The 21,478-nt window shown below is 46.0% G+C and overlaps 2 protein-coding genes across 2 annotated transcripts; one reads left to right on the top strand and one right to left on the bottom strand.

Moving 5' to 3' along the window:
* Positions 1 to 8,002: 8,002 nt before the first annotated feature.
* Positions 8,003 to 13,030, top strand: LOC146176746 (uncharacterized). Its single transcript, XM_084582945.1, has 4 exons — positions 8,003 to 8,548; positions 8,608 to 8,715; positions 8,800 to 8,871; positions 9,563 to 13,030. Exons 1-4 carry the CDS (start codon positions 8,245 to 8,247, stop codon positions 10,675 to 10,677), a joined length of 1,599 nt encoding a protein of 532 aa, XP_084439071.1. The 5' UTR covers positions 8,003 to 8,244; the 3' UTR covers positions 10,678 to 13,030.
* Positions 13,031 to 16,796: 3,766 nt separating this feature from the next.
* On the bottom strand, positions 16,797 to 19,861 carry LOC146176745 (uncharacterized). The gene is made up of 2 exons (XM_084582946.1): positions 19,730 to 19,861; positions 16,797 to 18,573 (listed from the first exon to the last, which is right to left on the bottom strand). Exons 1-2 carry the CDS (start codon positions 19,748 to 19,750, stop codon positions 17,140 to 17,142), a joined length of 1,455 nt encoding a protein of 484 aa, XP_084439072.1. The 5' UTR covers positions 19,751 to 19,861; the 3' UTR covers positions 16,797 to 17,139.
* Positions 19,862 to 21,478: the final 1,617 nt, after the last annotated feature.

Below are 21,478 nucleotides of genomic sequence, written 5' to 3'. Positions count from 1 at the left end.
GGGAGTGAAAGAGAGAAAGAGGAGCCGTAGTGGAGGGCTACGGAGTAATTTCGACCACCTGGGGATCTTTAACGTGCGCTGACATCGCACAGCACACGGACGCCTCTTCGTTTCGCCTCCATCGAAACGCAGCCGCCGAGGTCCGGTTGGAACCCGGGTACTCCGGCACAGTAGTCGGGCGTCTTGCCACTGCACCACCCCGGCGTGAGGACAAAAGAAGAGGGAAAGAAAGACGCGCGCCGCAACAACAGCCGTCGTCCGGTGACGGGTGCAATGACAGTCTACAACAGATAAAAATCAGTGGCCGGCTAACGGCTAGCCCCAGCCACAAGCGGCGTTGACCTACCGTCCCAGCTAGGGTGCCTCGATGTAGCGCGCCGCCGTTGGTATCGAGGCACCCTAGTCCCAGCCACATAGGGCCAGGAACTGCCACCCTTCACCACCTCCCCACCATGGGGGCTAGGCTGCGTTCTTTGCCCCACATTTATATTCGCGACTATTTCCTCGCACATACGCACACTCTGAGAAAAAAAGGTGTGATCTTACCCCTTTAGGGGGGTAAGTCCATTGACGCACTGGGGAGCCCCTTTGGGTGCAAAGTTACACCCTCGACGGGGGCTTATGTCTGGTGTAAAGTTTACGCTACAACGAGGCTAACGTTATGCCATATGGTGAAGTGCAAGTATATGCTTCTGGAGGTTTCCGAACGTCTGAAGCTAGCGCTCTTCCACTTTTCTGGATTTTATATCGCTGTGAGCTATTTGTGATCTCGACATCCTTCAGGATGGCGGGCGCAGGACCCCTGCGCCCACCCGCCACCATCGAACAGGCTACAGCGTACTCGACGGGTCACCTTGACGTCGCGGACGTGGAGCTTCCAGACTCGGCAGATGACTCCACAGTGACTGAGATGGATTCTGACAACAGCTACATGCCTGTACAGTCGCGCCGCCTGAAAAGGAAGCTGCGCCGAACATCAGTAATGAGTGAGACACCAAAGAAGAATGCTGAAAAGCAAGGGATCTTTTCCGTGGCCTTCGTACCAACAACGGCAACGGCGAATCTGAATGTGATAAATAGACAGCACCTGACCCAGTTTTTCGACCAGCTGGTTCCCGGTGAAGTTGACGAAGTCAGAATTAATCCCTGGAAGAATGTCCTGACCGTGGATGTCAAATCCCAGGCTACAGTGGACAAGCTGGAAGGAATTGGTGCGCTAGGCAACATGCCGGTCCGTTCTTTTCTTGCACATGGGAAAAAGACTACTGCAGGTGTAATCACCGACGTTGACCCCGAGATAAGTGAAAGCGATCTCTGCACGCTGATCAAATCTACGGCGCGCATTGTGGATGTTCATCGATTCGGCCGCTCAAAGTGCGTTAAATTAGTCTTTGAAACTGAATCCCTCCCATCCCACGTTAAAGTGGGCTATGTGAGACATCCAGTTCGGATGTATGTTCCAAGACCTGTTCAGTGCCACAAATGCCACAAGATCGGACATGTGAGCGCCATTTGTCGAAACGAGGTATCCTGCCGTCGATGCGGTGGTACGCATCCTCATGACGCATGCCAGACGGAGACTGTCAAGTGTGTGAACTGCTCGGGTGCCCATGAAGCGACGGCTAAGGACTGTCCTAAAATTCGGGATGAAAAACGTATACTAAAAAAGATGGTGAGAGATAACTCGACTCATCAAGAAGCGGCCGCGTCTATTCGTCGTCGCAAGCACCGTTCCCGACGCCGACACAAGGAATTGGAAGGCAAGCCTAGCCTGGATAAGTCAACTTCAGAGTTAACGTCAGCTCAGGTGCCACAACAGATTGAGTCTAATCCCGTTAAGAGTACTCTTGCTGTAATGTCGCAGACAGTGTCACAGGCCAAGGATCAGACAGAGGCTGTTGTATTACCTACCGCCTCTGATGCTGAGTGGCCAGCTCTACCATCAAAGGCCAACGCCAGGCCTAATCCCAGTTTGGTTGCCACACGTACTGAAAATTCCGACAACCCCGACAGCCAGCAGGTAAAAGAAATGCTGAAACAGCTGGTTCGTTCAATGCGGGTGCTGCTCTCCAGCATCAACACGCAAACAGCAGTTTGCTGTTCAGTTTTTGGACGCATTTGAGCCGCTCTTGGCGGCATTGCAATAATTCACAATGGCGAAACAAACTAACCCCACCTCTGTGACGATGCACTTGCGCCGCAGTGTAGTGATGCAATGGAATGCCCGAGGCCTGCGTGGTCGGCTGAGTGACTTCCGACAGCGGGTACAGAAGTACCGCTTTCCTGTGATTGTGATCTGTGAGCCCAACATGCCGGCTGCTTTCCGCCTTTCTGAATATGTTCTGCTATGGTCTAGAGAAGCAGAGGAAACAAGCAAAGTGCTGGTAGGTGTACGCCAAGACATTGCGCACGTCCGCCATGCTCTGCAGCCCCACAACACGAACCACTACATTTGTTTGACGTTAACCCTGAAAGGACGAGTATGTTCTGTAATTGGCGCTTATATTCCACCGAGGGATGGCTTGGACAAATCATATCTATTTTCAACTATCCAGTGTTGTGCAGCTCCTCGTATTATTGTGGGGGACTTTAATGCTCACCAACCTCAGTGAGGTAGTGCAATAATGAGCAATAGAGGAAGAGACCTGGCAGACTTTATGCATACGCAAGATCTCGTCAATATAAACGACGGCTCACCGACGTTTCTACGCAGAACAACCTACAGCAGCTGCTTGGATGTGGCGTTTGTTTCCAGAAGCCTCCATCCCTCCGTTTCTTGGTGTAGTGATGTGGAAACACATGGGAGTGATCACATACCAACGTACATATACATCAAGTGGTTTGCACCTGCCACTTCACCTCGTATGCAATACACAGACTGGCCCGCCTTTAGGGCAGCGGTGGAGACTTCCAGCGTGGACCTCCAGTCACTATCTCAAATAGAGGGACTCGTTACTTCCTCTCTCAGTGAGAACACTCGCTATGTTAGTGGGCCAGTGTCAGTGTCCAGCATCGACGTGGAATTCGAGCGGCTTCGCGCGATCCGTCGGCGGGCTGAAAGGAAGTACAGAAGAACGAAATCCGCGCAAGATCTCGCACTTTCTCGCCGAGCTAAACGACAAGTTTTGCGTCACCTGGAGAGGTTAGGACGACAACGTTGGAGACAGTTCTGCTCATCACTGGATCCCCGTAAGCCCCTGTCGCGTATCTGGCATGTTGCGAGAAGCTTGCGCACACCTCCGCGAGAAAGGCACCCTTTTCGTGCCCTGGCCCTTTACCAACGCCGCAATGAAGTTGACGTAGCTGAAGATTTTTGTAAAATGGTTGTGGGCACAAACCAGGCACAATTACCAATTTCAGAGGTTTTTGCACCACCTTCGCCGAATGATCAATACGACGTGCCCTTTACAATAGCTGAATTAGACGCCGCTCTTGCTTCTTGTCGGCATTCATCTGCACCTAATCCTGACGGGATTACTTATTCAACCTTATCGAACCTAGGCAAGGATGGTAGAACTGCACTACTTAATTATTTTAATGATATATGGGCTTCTAGTACTGTTCCTGAACACTGGAAAATTAGCCGCCTGGTTGCACTTTTGAAGCCTGGAAAGCCTCCTCTCGAACTTACCTCATACCGGCCAGTTGCCCTTGCAAGCTGTGTTGGAAAAGTTATGGAGCGCATGGTGCTGGCAAGACTTGAGTGGTATCTAGAGAGTAATGATCTTTATCCGAATTTGATGACTGGATTTCGCCGCGGACGCTCTTCCATTGACAGCGTCATCGACCTTGTGGCGACAGTAGAACACGAAAAGCGTCACCGTCGACTAGTAGCTGCTGCATTTTTAGATATAAAGGGAGCTTACGACAACGTCCTCCATGAAGCTATTCTTGATGGACTTGACGACGTGGGAGTTGGTGGCCGGTGTACTTGTGGATTGTAAGCTATCTCAGCGGCCGCTCTGTTTGCATGACTACGCCTGAAGGAGATACTACCCACTTTCAGGTCGGTCGTGGAGTTCCACAGGGAGGAGTTCTCAGCCCAACTTTATTTAACGTTGCGCTAATTGGCCTGATGAGTGAACTGCCAACTAACATCCACATAAGTGCATATGCTGACGACGTCTGCATCTGGGCCTCTGGTTCGACGCGCCCACAACTACGTGCGAGACTGCAACGAGCCGTGTCATCAACATCGATGTACTTACGGCGTCAAGGTTTATTTTTAGCGGCAGAAAAGTGTGCAGTGATCGCGTTTACGGGAGAATGTGTCAGCCGCTACCTGATTACCCTTCATGGAGTCGTAATACCATAGGTCTCCAGGCACAGATTCTTGGGAGTAATTATTGACCACCGACTATCTAGGTCGAAACAAATTGCTATGGTGAAAAAGAGGCTAATTAATTTTTGCCATGTACTTCGTTACATAGCTGGCATCAAATGGGGTCCAACTGAGCGCTCCTTAATACGGCTTTACGAGGATCTGTTTGTTGGCTACATCCGGTACAGTCTCCCAGTACTCTCTAGTATGAGCATTTCCTGCTTGCGGACTTTAGAGAGCGTGCAAGCGCAGGCACTGAAAATATGCCTTGGACTGCCCAGATGCCCCTCTAACAAAGGCACAATTGAAGAGGCACACGCTCGCCCAATGTCCATATACTTGTCACACGAACCACTTCGTGTATATTTACGAGCACTTACAAGACACCGTTTTCACCCACTCAGCGAGATTCTGGATGAGAGGCCGGACTGCAGTTTTACAAGTGCACTCCGCTGCCATCAGTCGCAAGTACCGACAGGATATGCCCTCCCATATCGTCCCACCCAACCACCATGGACGATGGATAAACCTTTGGTGCACCTTCGTGTTCCCGGAATACTAAAGAAATCAATGGTACCAATTAGTGGACTCAAACAACTTACTCTGGCACACATCTGGTCAGAATATCCCAGTTATATTCACGTATACACCGATGGATCTGTGTCAGCACAGGCATCCGCTGCAGCTGTGGTCATACCAGCTCAGAAAACGACTCTGCATTTCCTTTTGGGACATACCTCTGCATCAACCGCTGCCGAACTTGTAGCCATTCGGGAATCTATTCGCTATATATGTGGGGAACCACCTCAAAAATAGTGTATATTCACGGACTCGAAGACTACATTACAAATTTTGGAAAACTTCTTGCGCCACACTGCCTATCAGTCCCTGACACTAAACATTATGGAGCTCATCACATCTGCCCAGCTGCAAGGCCACATGATAATGTTTCAATGGATCCCTGCCCACTGCGGCCTCCATGGGATTGAGCAGGCCGATGTTGAAGCGAAAAGCGCACTCATCAATGGCTTCCAAACAGCTGTGCCTTTTCAAGAGCGAATACGACGTGTCTTCTAAAGAGTTATATGAATATTGCTACAGCAGCTTACTGGGCTCAACCAGACGCCCGACACATCCGTCTAAGACGGCTCGATCGAATATTTAAATTTAATGTTCCGCGTGATATTCCGCGTCATCAGACATGCTTGATACATCGACTTCGTTTAAACGTGGCTTTCACGCGCAAGTACTTACATTTAATTGGACAGATGGACTCACCGGAATGTTCAACTTGTGGCATCCCAGAGACTGTGGACCATGTATTATTGGTGTGCCCAGAGTATGCGAACGAAAGAAATGTGCTAGCTGCTTCCTTGAAGCGTTTAGACAAGAGGCCTCTGTCGGAGGAACTGCTGCTGGGCGCTTGGCAGGACAAGGGGAAGGGCGTCCAGGCAGTGCGCGCTCTTTGCCGTTATTTGAGCGCCAGCGGACTTGATTCACGTTTGTAAAGCAAGCTGCTGTGTCTGTATATATATTTCATATGCCTTCTCCCACATCGTCACCCATCATGACCTTCTTTCTTCTCTCCTTCCCCTTCCCCAGTGCAGAGTAGCAGGCCAGATTTGAATTATTCGGGCCAACCTCTCTGCCTTTTCCTTTCAATAAATCCATCTATCTATCTATGCTTCTGGGGAGTAACGTTACCCTTTCTCAGAAGGACTAAAGGTTAAGCCATAAAAGTGCAAAAATATGCTCTAAAATCGGGTGCATGTTTGCTCCCAGCTGGAATAAGCTTATGCTTAATCATAAGGCGTAAACTTACCCTCACAGGGCCTGCATTTATGCCAGCGTAATGAGCTTACTACAGCACCCCTAAGTGCATCTTTGCGCCCTATGAATGGGCGTAACTTTGCACTTTTACATTATGCTTCGTTTGGAAGGGTAATATTACCACCAGAGGAATAAAATAAATTCATATTATAGTGTTTTTGCACCCATTTAAGATAATGTTATTTTCCTTCGAAGGGTATGTTTGCGCCCTTCTAAATATAGTCTAGGCGCACACTGGTACGCTAGTAATTTGAAAACAACCACACTTCGACTGATTGTGCAGTCAGTCACAAGACATCGCCGCTATCGAAGTGATACGGGACATACATTTTCTTTATTTGCAACGCAAGCGCATTGTTGGTTTCTTCGTGCTAGAGCGACATATTTGTGACGGGCCATGTAGCCATTCAGGGTGCAGTTTGCACACCGATATTAGTACATGAGGACGGAAGGCAGGGTTTACTTTTTATTGCGTTTGAAAATGGCAGGATAACCGAGCAGTCTTTTGTCATCGTCGTGGTTGAATCCATACTCCGAGGGAACCTGTGTGAGAGAAAAACGAGAGAAAAATGAGATGTGGAGGGAATAGACACATTCACAATGTATACACATGCAAGCGATGGAAACACCTCGGCGACTAAACTGCGGCGGCGCGGCAAAAAAAAAAAAAAAAAAAAAAAGAATGGAAGCGTGTTGGAACCGCGTCGCGGCTGCAAATACAGCAAGCGCTTTCTCTTGCATGGAGAACATTTTTCCAGCACCGCACCCTTCTTGTGGCCGCCAAGCGAGGAACATCTGACGGGGCGGGTTACCGAGGATCGCTCCTACTTTTTCTACACAAATTCTTTCGCAGTAGTGGTGCCGGCCTGTTTTCCAAGCAGTATATATAAGTGCTGGGCTGCTTTCAGCTAGTATGTGCAGTGATATGCTTGAGACATCTGTGGACACTCCCTGATATACCTTCCCCCTGCTCTTGACCTGCTTCATACATGACAGCCCTGCATTCAACTACTGCTCAGAAAATAAGCCCACTCAACTATTGTGAAAAAATGTTTGCTGGAAATATGCGAGGGAACCTCAGTAAGCCGTCCCGTCAAGGGTACTTCACCTGGCGGTCACAAGATGGGTGCACAGCTAAAAAAAGGTCCATTGTGCAGCAGGCCAGGGCGTCGATAACTGAGGGGACGTTCGTGAAAAATCACGCTGAGAAAACTCCTCCATTTTCGCAAGCATGGTCATCAAAAATGGTAGATGAGGGGGCTTTGTGCAATCGCAGGAAGCTACTGCAAAAATGTCCATTATGAGACATGAAATTAAGCTGCGCGAACTGGCCTGAAGTTCAAAGCTGTGTGCATGATTCTGTTAAGACAGTAATCAACAACGTAAGCTCTCAACGCCAGATAACTCTGAAGGACATCTCCCACAACTAGACCAAACTTAGGTATGCCTAAATAATAGTGCAAGGAACAGCAAGGAAACACATAGAAGAATGGACGGACACAGGCGCTCAATAACAACTGAAATTTTATTTCGGAGCACCACATATATAAACATGCATAAAGGTGTGAAGCCAAAGTGATGCTGTGCGATCACTGAAAACAGACTATAGTAATCGCCCTGGCTCCCCCTCTTTTTGCATGTTTATATATGTTTTGCTCGGTTATAAAATTTCAGTTGTTGTTCTTCGTCTCACAAGTTATCTGTAGCACTGCAAAAGGCAGGGAGTCCTTGCAATTGTGCTCCGAAGTGCCTATCGCCCCTGCACACTATAATAGAGAATTGTGCTTTTATACTGTTACCCCCGCCAATTTGGCGGCAAGAGCCGCGTAGGAGCACAATGCACCATTTCGGAAATCGCAGCGCCGCGAAAAAACCTAGCGGGCGCGCGACGCATTATGGGAAAAGTGAGCGAACGCCGACCGACCGCCCGTCTTTCCTGCCTCCTGCGTTCGCATAGCTGCGGTGTGTGTGTGTACGTGCTTCGATTGCTTTAAGATTTCGTGTATTTTTTGGTGGTGGGCGGTTGCAGGTGCGTTATATAAAGTGTTACGTGCCTGTGGGTTACTTAGTGGCCGCTGCCACTACTGCGCGCGATGTCGTCGAAGTGCCGAGGCGGTGGTCAGACTTGTTGTGTGCCTGGCTGCGACAACAACACGCTGAAAGACAAGAACGTTTCATTTCACGCGTTCCCTGCAAATGAAAAAGAAAAAAAGGAGTGGGTGAGAAGAATCAACCGCCAGGGAAGTGCTGGTCGCTTCTCTTTGTGGCAACCTTCTAAGCACCACCGGATCTGCGGAGCTCACTTCAACGCAAGTGGACGCCGTGGCTATATGGACCGGTTGCCGACAATTTTCCCTCATAAAGTCATCAGTCAACTATCTCCTTCCTTTAATACCGGTAAATATATATATTCAGGCGGTTATCGCATATTATCATTACTGCCAAATCTCTTCCAGTCGCGAAACGCAAGAAGACGAGCTCCCAAACTGCCTCTGCCAGCCCTGTGCTCGTCCTGAACGAGTTGGAGATCGGCTACGTAGTTGACGTGCCCCAATGCGATCAACGTAAGAGACGCTTTAACTGTGCCATCTTTTTTCTGAGGCTTCGATTTTGTGTGTTCGCATTTTCATCAAAGCGTTTGTACGCAGAGAGCGACGTAGTTTCCCAGGAGCCCACCCAGCTGACCTTCGGTGCACCGGCTTCGTCTCGCACGGAAACAGGTTAGTGATGGTTCAAAATTCTCACTTTCTCCATTCCACTATGAAAACTTATTTTTCGCATTTAACGGACCCCTATCGCGCCCACTCATTGTGAGGTCCACGGGTGCTGTGGCGACCGGTATATTAATAAATGGACCAAACTTTTTTCCCGCGAAGCCAGTTTTTCGCAAGCTTTTGCAGCTAGCCATGGGAAGTCTACATGTTATGAGTTGCATAACCTCATGTATTCTGTGACATGTCATCAGTGATTTGTACCGTGCATGTGTTATTACTTCAGCGAGTTTTCTGATAAACGCGGTACCTCTTCCACCAGTGCACGCATTGTGAAACTTACCCATTTCATTTCTTTCACCGCGACATTATTCCCTTCACCACAGCTTGTAAAAATGACACAAAAGTCAGGCTATCCAAATGCATATACAGTGTAGATTTGGCTAATGTGCTGGGTGCATGAAACCTATGGTTCCATGCTGGTTGGTAAGCTGCTTGCACAGGTGGATCAGTGGAGTGAAAGAGAGTTGGGCTCTATGGCTTTGTCATCCTAGTTCTTTGTTGTCTGTATATCAGTGTAAGCTGAGAGCAAGGGTTCAGAACACACATTGTGGGCTGAAGTGACTATTTCAAGCCCTGAAATCTGTATTAAAGCACGGCCTAACTGTTCGCAAATCAATAAACAGTTTTTATTTTCTAGGTGCCGAGCATTCATACTCCATGGGGCCTCCAGACACAGCATCTGCTGCCGCACTAAGGAAAGTCAACCACCTTCTCGAAGTATGTGGAAAACTGGAGCATGAAAATAACTTGCTTCGAAAAGAGAAATCTGTGCTCCAGAAAACGGTTGAGGATCTGGAGGCTCAGTTGCACCATGTGAAAGTTGAGGCGCTTAAAGAGAAGCTAAAAACAAAAAACCTTGTCTCAAAAGTTCACGGTTTTGTTTCAGATCAAAAGCGACTAGTGTTTTATACAGGGTTTAACTCCTTTGAAAAATTTGATGCGTTTCTGGAACATGTTGAAGGCATGTACCAGACACTGAAAACAGGTGCTGGCAGGCCACCAGCACTGAAAATGAAAGAACAGGTCATTGCAGTGCTTTGCAGGCTCCGGGTTGGGTTACTGGAGCAGGATTTGGCATATCGCCTGAAAGTGTCTGTGTCAACCGTGAGTGCAATGTTCACATTTTGGGTAAATTTTTTGTTCGAAATGTTAATCCAGATACCAATGTGGCCATCCCGTAACACAGTGGACATGTTCATGCCAGACAATTTTAAAGAATTGTACCCATCGACACGCATTGTACTGGACTGCACAGAAATTTTTATCGAGAACCCGTCTGATTACAGTACGCAAAGCGACACTTTCAGCTCGTACAAAGGACACAACACTGCAAAAGGACTCATTGGCATCACTCCAAACGGCTTCGTTTCTTTCGTGTCAAATCTTGCACCTGGGAGACTTTCCGATCGAGAAATCACGAGACACAGTGGCCTCTATGAGTTGCTCGAGGAAGGGGACAGCGTAATGGCGGATAGAGGATTCCTCATTGAAGATGACCTCCGTCAGCTTGGAGTCGAATTAAACATGCCACCTATGTTGAATGGCCGCTCGCAGTTGTCACTGGCAGATGAGATAGCAACACGGCAGATAGCGAGTTTGCGAATTCATGTTGAGCGTGTCATCAGGGAAGTTAAAAACTTCAGAATACTCCGTGCTGTCTTTCCTAATGTTATGGCAGAGAAGCTGAACAAGATATGGAAAATTTGTTGTTATCTCAATAATTTCATGCATGAGCCCATTCTAAACCGATGAGCGATGGTAGTGTTCTTAATGTTTTGTATGTTATGCATGATCTACTGTAATGCAGGGGTGCTCAAACTCTTTAGCCTTCTCATTTGAAGACCAAATCATTTCGCTAAAATGCAGTCGGCTTCTAACATGTTTCATTTGTGTTCTGGCCAGCTTTGGTCACGGAGCCTGTCTTGAAAATATTTGTTTTATGGGGGATTAACGTCCGAAAGCGACTCAGGCTATGAGAGACGCCGTAGTGAAGGGCTCAGGAAATTTCGATCACCTGAGGTTCTTTAACGTGCACTGACATCGCACTGTACACTGGCCTCTAAAATTTTGCCTCCATCGAAATTCGACCGCTGCGGCTGAGGCTTGAAAAGGTGCTGGCCGACATATGTAAAAGGGGTATGCAAGCTGCGCAGCACATGAACAAGTACTTAAATTCTGTTATGACTGACTGTATAGTGAGATAGCTGTAAGCAGCTACAGCATTAGTCCCAAAATAACTGGCTAAAGTGGATGAAGACATGCATGAACATAGGTGCTTGGGGATTCTAGGAACTGTTCCAAGAACCCCTAGAGTTCCCCAAAATGCAGTTTGAGAATCCCTGCTGCAGTGCAAGGCATCGAACTTGCACTGAATTACACTATTTCATGTACAGCAGACTAGAGGAGCCTTTCTTTCTCTGCTGAAGTAAATCTGAAGTCAATGTACAGGCTATATAGAGCTGCAACGCCTTATTTCTCTGTCGGTGTTGTGCAAATGATTTGAGCATAGATTGTGGCAGTACTATATCCAAGTCATGACTGGAAACGAAATCACCAGTCTCATTGCTGATCTACACAGACAAGATGGAAAGTTGGTGTTTGCAGCCATTGTCTTTTCTACGACAGATTGTCTTTCCTAACTTTTTGGAATGAAATCTGTAAAGTGAATTTCACTTTGTCATTTTTACATGTGTTAGTGATGTACTCATTTTAAAAAAAAGTGATATGTATTGTATATATGTGTACTGTATATGTAAAAAATTTGTACATGTATGCGAGTATTTCATGGCACTGAAATTTGAAAGCTTTATTACCAACTCTCATGTAATGTCTTGCATGGAATCCTTCAGAAAGAACTTATATCAGCTACAATACCCGAGATGCGACAGATTTGAGCTTGTCGTCAAAGAAGTGCGAGCTCAGTGCTACTCGAAACTTGTGCATTAACCCCTCAAAGCAGAGATTAAGTATGCTGAATCTGCACCTTGGGCACTGTCTATGACGGCACATTGATTTACTGTAAAGCATAAGCCTTCATTGGTTCACTTCACATATGTTACAAGTCGTACCGAGTGCAAGAGTATCTACAATACGGACAACACACTTGTCACTTTGCAAAGATTTTGCTTGCAACTTTCATTGCGGTTTCCTTACAGAGACCAATGTGAAGTATGTAGCTGCCCATGTGCTTGTGACTGTAGCTGTGTTCCTAGTGACTGGAAGGTGGGCAAGGTGGTTCCCCTGCACAAGTCTGGGGACAAACATTCTCCTAATAACTACCGACCCATTTCACTTACTAGCATCCCATGTAAGATCATGGAACATGTCATCTGCTCTCATCTCGCCAATTTTCTTGAATCAAATTCGTTCTTCAGTCATTCCCACCACGGGTTTCGTAAAACATTCTCATGCGAGACTCAGCTTCTATGCTTGTCACAAGACCTTCATTTCATTCTTGACCGGGGTTCCATAGCAGGCTGTATATTCCTCGATTTCTCCAAAGCTTTCGATAAAGTTTCTCACCAATTACTACTTTTCAAATTAAGTAACCTCAAACTCGACCCTAGCATCGTTTCGTGGCTTGAGTCTTTCCTCACTAACCGTTCTCAATACGTGACAGCAAATAAATGGAACTCTCGTTCCTCTCCAGTGGGCGCAGGCATTCCCCAGGGCTCCGTACCAGGGCCCCTACTTTTTCTAATTTATATTAATGATTTGCCTAACACCATTGCTTCTTCTGTGTGTCTCTTTGCTGACGATTGTGTAATTTACCGTGAAATTAACAGTGACTCTGACATTTCTGTTCTTCAGTCTGATATTAACCAAGTTTCAGAGTGGTGTAAATTATGGCACATGAAGCTTAACATTAACAAGTGCAAACATATGCGTATTTCTCGTCGTAACAATGAAGTAGCTAATTACAACCTCAATAATACTCCTCTTGAAACTGTGTCTTCGTATAGATACCTTGGTGTGCACATAACTTCTAATCTTTCTTGGAATCTGCATGTGGAATCTATTACTAACAATGCTAACCGCATGTTGGGGTACCTGCGCCGAAACTTTAACCTTTCTTTTAGTTCAATAAAACTGCTTCTTTATAAAACCCTTGTTCGTCCCCTGGCCTTGCATCTCTAGAATCTGAAATCGAATCTGTTCAAAACCGCGCGTCACGTTTTATACTTTCCAACTATAACCGTAACTCCAGTGTTACCGTTATGAAAACAACATTATCATTGCCACCGCTTTCACTACGCAGAAATATTTCCCGCTTATGTCTATTTCACAAAATCTATTACCACAATCCTGCCCTTAAGAGCCGGCTACTAACTACCCCCACATATGTTTCAGGTCGCATTGATCATCTTCACAAAGTAGGTGTTCCGTCATGTCGTACTAAACACACCTCTTGTTCTTTCGTTCCAAACACTTCTGTCAGTTGGAACCACCTTCCTAGGCACATTGCTGATATTACGGACCCAAATTCTTTTAAGACTGCCGTATGTAATCTATATTTATAAATGGTAGTCAAATGTTTTTGTTCGTTTTCGGTGACATTGTTGACTGTCGGAAATGATTTTTTTTTGTCTCACCTGCTTTTCTCTTTTTTTTTCCGCCAATACTTTTTTTTTTTTTGATCACTTTTCGCCGTGTTATTGTTTCTCCTATGATGCTTTATGCTGCACTGTACCCTGTACCAATGTATCTTTCCCACTCCCCTCTTTAATGCCTTCGGGCCCTGAGGGTATATGAATAAATAAATAAATAAATAAAAGGCTTTCTTACAAAGAAAGGCTCTTGTATTGCACAGCTCACTTAAACATCTTGTGCCAATATATTTTAAGAGCATAACACAAAAGCATGCTAAGCAATGCATCTCTATGTATAAGCACGTTGCAGAAAAATTTTTTTAATACAGTCTTGTTCAAACATAAGTGTAACGAAATAAATAACTTCAATTATCAAAATCTCAAGCAACTCCGTTGGTGTGAAAAAATGAACAAAACATTGCAATGCGTGACATTATGCAAGAGGTATTTGTGTTCTTAACAATTAGTAGTTAGGCTTTCCTACTAGCCTCACTACGGTGCTGAGCTCTGGTTTGGTTTGAGAGGTTATTGGGTTATGCCATGATCATTCTTTTTGGTGCTTTGAATTCCCTACAATTAGATGGTGGGTCAATGAAATTGGTTCAAAAGTGTAGTGGAGTCCATTAATCACAGAAGAGGATGCACAGCTAAATGACAGTTTGGAGAACAAGAGTGCATGCATCTTCCAGGATACTGCTTCCATTTTGAATGTAAAATTTTAGATGCAGCACCTACCGAGCACTCGCTTGTAATTTGGCTACTTTTATGCGCACATGGGAGTTTTTTTCCTACCTATTACGTTTAAAAAACAAAATGTTGCTTTGAATCAAGAATATATAGTATGTAATGTGGCAGTCTTACAAAATACAATAACAAAAAAGAAGTACGCAAAACTGTCTTGACGCCTTAAGTGCAGAAATGAAGAAAGCCAAGCAACCAATATGAGCATATAAACTGTGCACCTCCCAAAGAACGTATTTCTGCAAGGAAGAAAGAAGGACTTTCATATGTTTCTGAAGTGCTGGTTCCAAATGAGCAATAATGATGAAGCAAAAACAAACTGTTAAATTAATGATCTCAATACACTCATTTTGCATCGAATGAAGTGCTGGTTCCAAATGAGCAATAATGATGAAGCAAAAACAAACTGTTAAATTAATGATCTCAATACACTCATTTTGCATCGAAGCATATACATCAGCTTGCAAGTACATAGTAAAACCTTGCACAAGAATTACCTTTCTTACGGCAACAAGTCATCCTAAAAAGTACAAATACTACGCCAGACACAAAATCAAAATGTTCACAGATTTCGCTTGCACAGCAATGATTGCAGTACACAAGCAAGAACTTGCACACAACTCTCAATCACAGCTACACAGCAAGTAGACATACTGAACCTGTGTATGCCAACTAGCAACTAACCGCCGCATTTGCAAATTCTTCTTTGATTTTATATAGAAGATGAAAGTAACCATGAGAAAACATGGTGTGAACAGAATTAAACATCATATTTCAAATATAAATGACTATCATCAAGTCGGTAGTTTGCCCAAATTAACCACACGCGAACCTGCTAGACAGCAACACATCAATCAGTGCGTGTGTCCTGACATCCAGAAAGTGTAGCAGGAAGGATTTAACATGCAGGCACATGAACTTCATAGGATCAGGTAGCAGAACCTATACAGAGTCACACTCATGAATTCTAGCTCGTACAAATGACAAGAAAAAAAGCGTCGGGGACACCAAAACAAATGAAGCATAGGACGACTCGCACCAAAACGCAGACAGACAAGATGCGTCTACCTCCACAGTAGAGGGGCACATTGTTTGGCAGTGGTTTTGACACTCTCATTTCTAGACGTTAAATCCAAAGCCTCGACAGCTTTCCCTTCTTTCTATTTAGGTTTTCAGTACAAGGGGAGAAGGATGCCGCCAATAGAAAGTAACAAAAAAAAAAGGTAAAGGAAGCACAGGGTCAGTGTAAACATGGTTCAGCAGTCCAAATCTCAGTCCTCCTTTCTTTAGACACAGCAGCACACAAAGTGAGAAACGATTTTTACATTCCATACTTCCGCTATGGGCACACAGTTGTCAAGGGCTCCAGACCAGATGAAACCATGTGAAGCCTATTATCACGCACAAAACTTTTTACATACAAGCATTTCTGCACCTTGCCTTGATCAAGATGTATCAAAGCGCCTGTGTACCAAATCAATTGATCTGTCTTCAGCAGAAGGACCCCACATCTTCCGAATCAAAGTGGCCGATCTGTTCATTAGAAGTTGCCGTTTTGTCTTTATTAGGCATGACACGAGACCACCAAGGAATGTCATCTCCGTCCGCAAAGAGTTAAGCATCCACCACGATGGCTCTGCGACTATGGAATTTGGCTGCTTGACCCAATGTCATGGGATGAAATCACAGACATGAAAGTCCCATTTTGGTGGAGGCAAAATATAATGTGCACATTAAAAATCCATGATGGTCAAAGCTGTTTGGGAGCCCTCCATCCCCATGTCCCTCGTTGCCTACAGGATGTTAAACCAGAAAAACGTAGGCTCGACTCAAAACATAGCAATGATGTGTGTCGAACCAAATCAGCTTTCACAATGTGATGACTGGATGAAGTAAAAAATAGAGCATTTAGAATTTAACTCACTACTACTTGAAGGCATTTCAGACAATGCTGAGTTCAGCTTCTCCTTACCCTTACAAGTGAGGTTGATAAAACAATTACCAAACTGTCAAGCTACAAGAGAAAATTGCGTGCAGTGAAAATGAATTAAATTCCAGATGTCGCATGAAACCTTGGCAAAACAGATGGAGAAGCTACAACGACTGTAAGGAAGGTGCGTGATGTTGCTACGCAGTGGCTACATTCTTTTCTTAGGAGTTTACCCGACAGACCAACAGACTTAATGAGCATTGATACCAAGACAAAACAGATGAACACAAACCTTAACCTCATCAGGCTGCACAGTGTTTCTCCTTCATCAAACCTGACTTTCAACTTTAAAGGTCGCACTGCTCCTATTGGCTAAACCTAAGCGCTTTCTTTTTATTACAAAATTATCGATGAGGAGTGATGCTCTGGTATTCAAAACACATTTGAAATGTGAAAATGCTCCTTCATAGTTAGGTTAGGTTAGCAAATGGAGGTGGGAAAATCAAGTGGCAGGAAACGACAGTGGACAAGGAATCCAAAAAATACCTTTCCTCTGTCTGCCAAGAGAGCACGACTTTCTTATCGACAAGCAACACGAGAAAAAAAGTTGGTTCAAAAAAAAAAATTCAGGCAAAGGACAAGGGAAAAATCACAAGGAAGGTAGCCGACAAATGTAGAGACAGGAACTTGGAGGACAAGGCAGCAAGACGTGTGGTGCTTGACATTTACTTTTTACACACAGATTAGTGGCACACACATTTAAATGGGTTGTGGCACAACGTGCACATCGCCATAACGATATTACGCAGAAAAACACTTTCTTCATGGAAAAAAATGCAATACAAGATATTTAAGAAACAAATATACATAAGTATGAACACATGCCAAAGCATGTTACGAGTCCGAGCATCTTTGTCCTGCAGACCAATGTAACATAAAATAAGTCATTGAAATTCACACACAAGCACAGTGCTCTTGGTAGTTCTTGTGACATTCCAGGAGACGAGGCAGCATTTTGGAAATCCAAAGCGAGCTGTCAAAAGTGATCCTCTGAAGAGTGCAGTCTGTGCCATTATCAACCACAAAATCACACCAGGAGAGTCCAGTCAAAGCCATTTGCCCCTGGACCTGGTAAAAGTACTTGTGCGTTGGTTTAAGAACTCCATTCTTCAGGTAGGGTGCCGTATTCACAGCATTTTCTAATTCCTCACCCCGTTCCTTGGCAGCTGAGAGGGTCTTAACTTCAAGGAGACCAAAATCTCCTCCCTGCTCTACAACACGGTCAGGCGTTGCACCAAGAACAGGGACACCAGGGTTGACGCACAACCCACAACAGTAAATCCTAACTGGGACCTTTTTCTTGTCTATGTAACGCTGCACGGCTGCATCTTCATTCCTTAAACCATCAGCCATGTATTTGGTCTGCATCTGGCTAGACCCGAACAACCTCTTAAAAAACTTCTCATCAGCTGGCTTCTTCCGTGACACCACATCTCCAAAGTGTGAAGCAGTCAGGCGCTTGGATCTCTCGAAGCTCCATGTTGTAGAGCCGCTCTGCATCCTAGTCGCTTGCTCAAGGGCCCATGAGTCTTCTAAAGTAAGCTCACAGGAGCCGAACGTGTACCCAGCTGGCACATGCTCAACCCACAGGGCTTGCACCGGCAACCTGATTGGCATCTGGCTGAGAGCCTCCTCCTGACGTGTTCTTTTCACTTGTACGGGCTGAAAGTGGTTGTCCTCCAGCGTCTTGCATAGCATGGCGTTTGGAATATTTTTCTGTGTCTGATACATTCTCTTAATATGGTCTTCTGTTACTGTCAGAGAAACTGTGGTTTCTTGAGTTGCATACCTGCCAGCTTTCATTGGCATATGTTTCACAAAACGCAGTTTTGAGAACTCGCGTGTGTGCACGTTGGCCTTCTTTGCCCCAGTACCCCATGCTCTGGGTTTGTCTGTACACGACTGTGTGTCTTGCACGTAGGCTGCCCCAGAGCGCTTCAGGTCTAATACAAACCATAGAATTGCTACTACATGTTTACAAACACCTGCAGCTCCAGCCCGGCAGTTGCAGGTTCCTTCGTCCACAGTTCCATTTGACGAGAGCACAGCAGCAGTGTCATATAATTTTGCCAAAGAGAATGATGCCTCCACTGTTGCTTTAAGAAAAGTGGATCTGTCAGCCTTGCAAATAAGAACATTGTGCACCTTCTCTGCTTTGAACATCCTGTATCCGCTTACAGTATGCTTCTGAGCACCACGTGAATTCTGATGTGTCAAGATTCCTTGCTCTGAGAACCCATCTGGAACGTCTTTTAACTGTTTTGTCCATGGCCCTTTCGGTAGCCTTGCTTGGAGAGGAAGTGCATTATGAATGGCTTGCAGTGGTACCTGCAACATGGGTATAAGCAAGTGTCAAAATGTTTTCTTTGGCACTCCACATATAAACAGAGCATGGAAGCATACACAGCTGATCATGGCATCACCAATGCGATCTTGAAATAAAGTATTCATTCATTGTGTCTTGGTTACTTGTGGCAAGCATGCTTGAAAAGCAACGCTGAACCCATTTCATTTACTACGCGCGGTCGTGAAGAATGTTGCACAAGGACGGCCTCGGTAAACCACCAGCTAACTAAAACTCCGAGGCCGCCCAAGTACAAGGTACTGGCGCGTCCATGTTTTTCACGTTAGCAAAATATCCGCCGCAGTTTTTTTCGACCGCGTTCGCGTTACTTGTAGCCACCGAGGCACGTTCATATTTTGGCTGCGCCTATCTGCACTCCACGGTAGTAACAAATGGACACCGCGACCGAGATAGTACGAGCCGTCAAACTCGTTGAATATGGCACAGACAGCAACTACTATTTGTATCGCAAAAATATGCTCAGCTACACACAATGTAACAGTGCTTGTTGGTTCTGCTTCGCACTTGCTGCGTGCTATTCGAACAACACTATAGGCAAGAAAATGCGCTCGCACAAGCTAAGCACCAACTCAACTACTACTTTCTTCCAAGATGTACTCATTGAACGAATGCGCTGTCCGTTTCTTTCGACGATATACTTGTTTCAGACTCGTCCGTAGACTAAATAGCACGCTATAACCAAAAGATTGAATGGGCAGTGCGCGATAACGACGTATTTTGCTAAAATATAGCGCGTACATTCTCACAAGACTATGTCGCACTGTTGCAACAAACATGAATGCGTACGCTACGTACTACGCCTGCCGCCGGGACAGCCGCAGAAACTTTGAAGGTTCGCGACGGGCGACCAGTAAATAAATGCACTGTTAGCGCGCGCTTACCAGCAAAACACGCCTGCTAGCCGTAGGATCGCGCTCGTGCCTTCTGAAGTATAGCTAAAACTATACACTGGCACATGTGCGCGCTTCACGAGCGCTCACGTGCGAAAATACTCGCTTCGCGCTCGTAGCGTCGGCTGCAAAACCACAAAAAAAGTTGTACGGCAATGCAAAGATCACTTGCGCGGCGCAAGCATGCTACAAAAGCATTGCTAGCATCCCAAAAAAAAGTTTTGTTTACCTGCTTTTGCGCGACGTCCATGTCGAACCACTCCTGCGCCGGATCCTGCCCGGCAAGCCACGCTCACAATTCCCAGCCTGCTTTGCGGCGGTCGCGTAGGGGGCGCGCGCAACTTTCCGAAATGGTCCATTGCCTATTGCAGTGCACGTGATCCTGATTACACTGGGGTGCCTCTGCCTTTCGCAGTGCTGCAGGCATCTTGTGAGACGAAGTATAGTCAGCGGCAGTGTCCATCCATTCTGTGCGTTTCCGTGTTGTTCCTTGCGCTGTTCTTTAAGAATGCAGTAGCCACTAACCTGGCATCTCGCACTTGCAAACTTGGGTAACCACGAATATTGATTACGTAAGTGCCATAAGAAGTCAATTGTTACAAGTTTAGTTAACCACCAAATTAGCTTGATTAAACTGTATCCTGATGTAAACAATTGCAATATGAAACCACCTCAATATCACAAAAAGCAGTTTTAAAACTTCTAGTTCACCTTCGCTGAAACACATGCTATACGTATGGGTGGTCACTCAAATGCAGTCACGCCTGCTGATCATAGAGATTGGGACCACTCGAACATCGGACTCAACACTGTGCTCACTATTGCGACGCATGCTGATTGACCGAGTATGCCGGCTTAAACCCACAATAAGGGCAGCAAAAAGTTTGAAAAATGGAACTTACAAGCACCATGCGCCGGTTTACGTTAACCGCTGCCGCCGCACCTGCTGCTGTCGCCCATCATTGACATGCGTAATGGAGTTCGAAGCTGGTACATGGCGCCACCGCAGCCGCAGCAACCTTTCAAGTCCATACCATACTTGTTCTCAACGCTGGCCCAGCGAATCCGCTAACGTGATCTCTCCTCCGCTGCTGCTTTTGGGCAACCCAAGACTGTTGCAGCGCTAGAATATGCGTACCTCTTGCTTTATCCAAGCTCCACGTCGTCGCTGATTGCAGAGTCGTGGTGAGCTGTGCCCTTAACAGAATTCTGCCGCGTCAGTTAATTTAAGGTTACGTCTCTACATGGGGTAGTTCCCTGCAGTAACAACGAAAGAATTTGCTCTCACATATCTGTTTGCATTTTGAGTATGATACAAATATTTACAACTCAAGGGCAGTGCAGCCCATAGGCATAAGACTGAGACCGCTCGATGCGTCCGCGTCCGAACAGGACATCGCTTCTGCTGAAATGACTCGCGAGTCGCGACCCCACGGAGCCTTGAGAGGAGTGTGTGTCCAGAGCCACCACGTGCTCGCCGTCGAAAAGAGGCACACATTTTGGGCTCACTGGGCCCGGCCATATTGTTCACAATGAACAGTCTTGTGTACCCCGCGTAGGCACTGTGGAAGCTACAGCCAAACTGGTTTTTGAAAGTCCGACGAAAAATGACTTTATGCTGTGAAGAAAAGAGTTCCGGGGAGCAGCAGGTTCTTCTGATTGTTCCTTACCCCACCTCCATCATTGGCGCTTGAGATTCAGTGTCCAAAATTCCGATGTTCACTTCAGGGGCAGGCTTATCAGGACAAAAGAGCGTGCGTCACCTTTGCGCTGTGTCATACGGCGAGCGAAGGAATCAATGCCCAGTTTCCTGAGTTCTCGGAACTAGAAAGGATAAGTGACCACGTGCAAGTATCACAGGCTCTACGTGGCTCCGCAGCCAGCTAGCTGGTCTTTTGTAAGTTTTCCACTCAACTTATGCTCGAAGGAATCGTGTCGCACAATGCTGCTGCAAACACGTGTGTGCTGCATTGAAAAA

Source organism: Amblyomma maculatum, chromosome 10 (genome assembly GCF_055883805.1).
Source record: "Amblyomma maculatum isolate TAMU_Amacu chromosome 10, ASM5588380v1, whole genome shotgun sequence".
Taxonomy (NCBI): Eukaryota; Metazoa; Arthropoda; class Arachnida; order Ixodida; family Ixodidae; genus Amblyomma; species Amblyomma maculatum.
The sequence above is the reverse complement of the archived record's forward strand: the minus strand, read 5'-3'. Positions and strand labels throughout refer to the sequence as shown.

Bases quoted from the DNA above. Each gene is read 5' to 3' on its own strand.
- LOC146176746 (XM_084582945.1), top strand. From the start codon at position 8,245: ATGTCGTCGAAGTGCCGAGGCGGTGGTCAGACTTGTTGTGTGCCTGGC. The intron at 8,716-8,799 runs GTAAGAGACGCT...GTTTGTACGCAG, and splicing joins CGTGCCCCAATGCGATCAAC to AGAGCGACGTAGTTTCCCAG. The intron at 8,872-9,562 runs GTTAGTGATGGT...TTTATTTTCTAG, and splicing joins TTCGTCTCGCACGGAAACAG to GTGCCGAGCATTCATACTCC.
- LOC146176745 (XM_084582946.1), bottom strand. From the start codon at position 19,750: ATGGACGTCGCGCAAAAGCAG. The intron at 18,574-19,729 runs GTAAACAAAACT...CCCATGTTGCAG, and splicing joins TGGACGTCGCGCAAAAGCAG to GTACCACTGCAAGCCATTCA.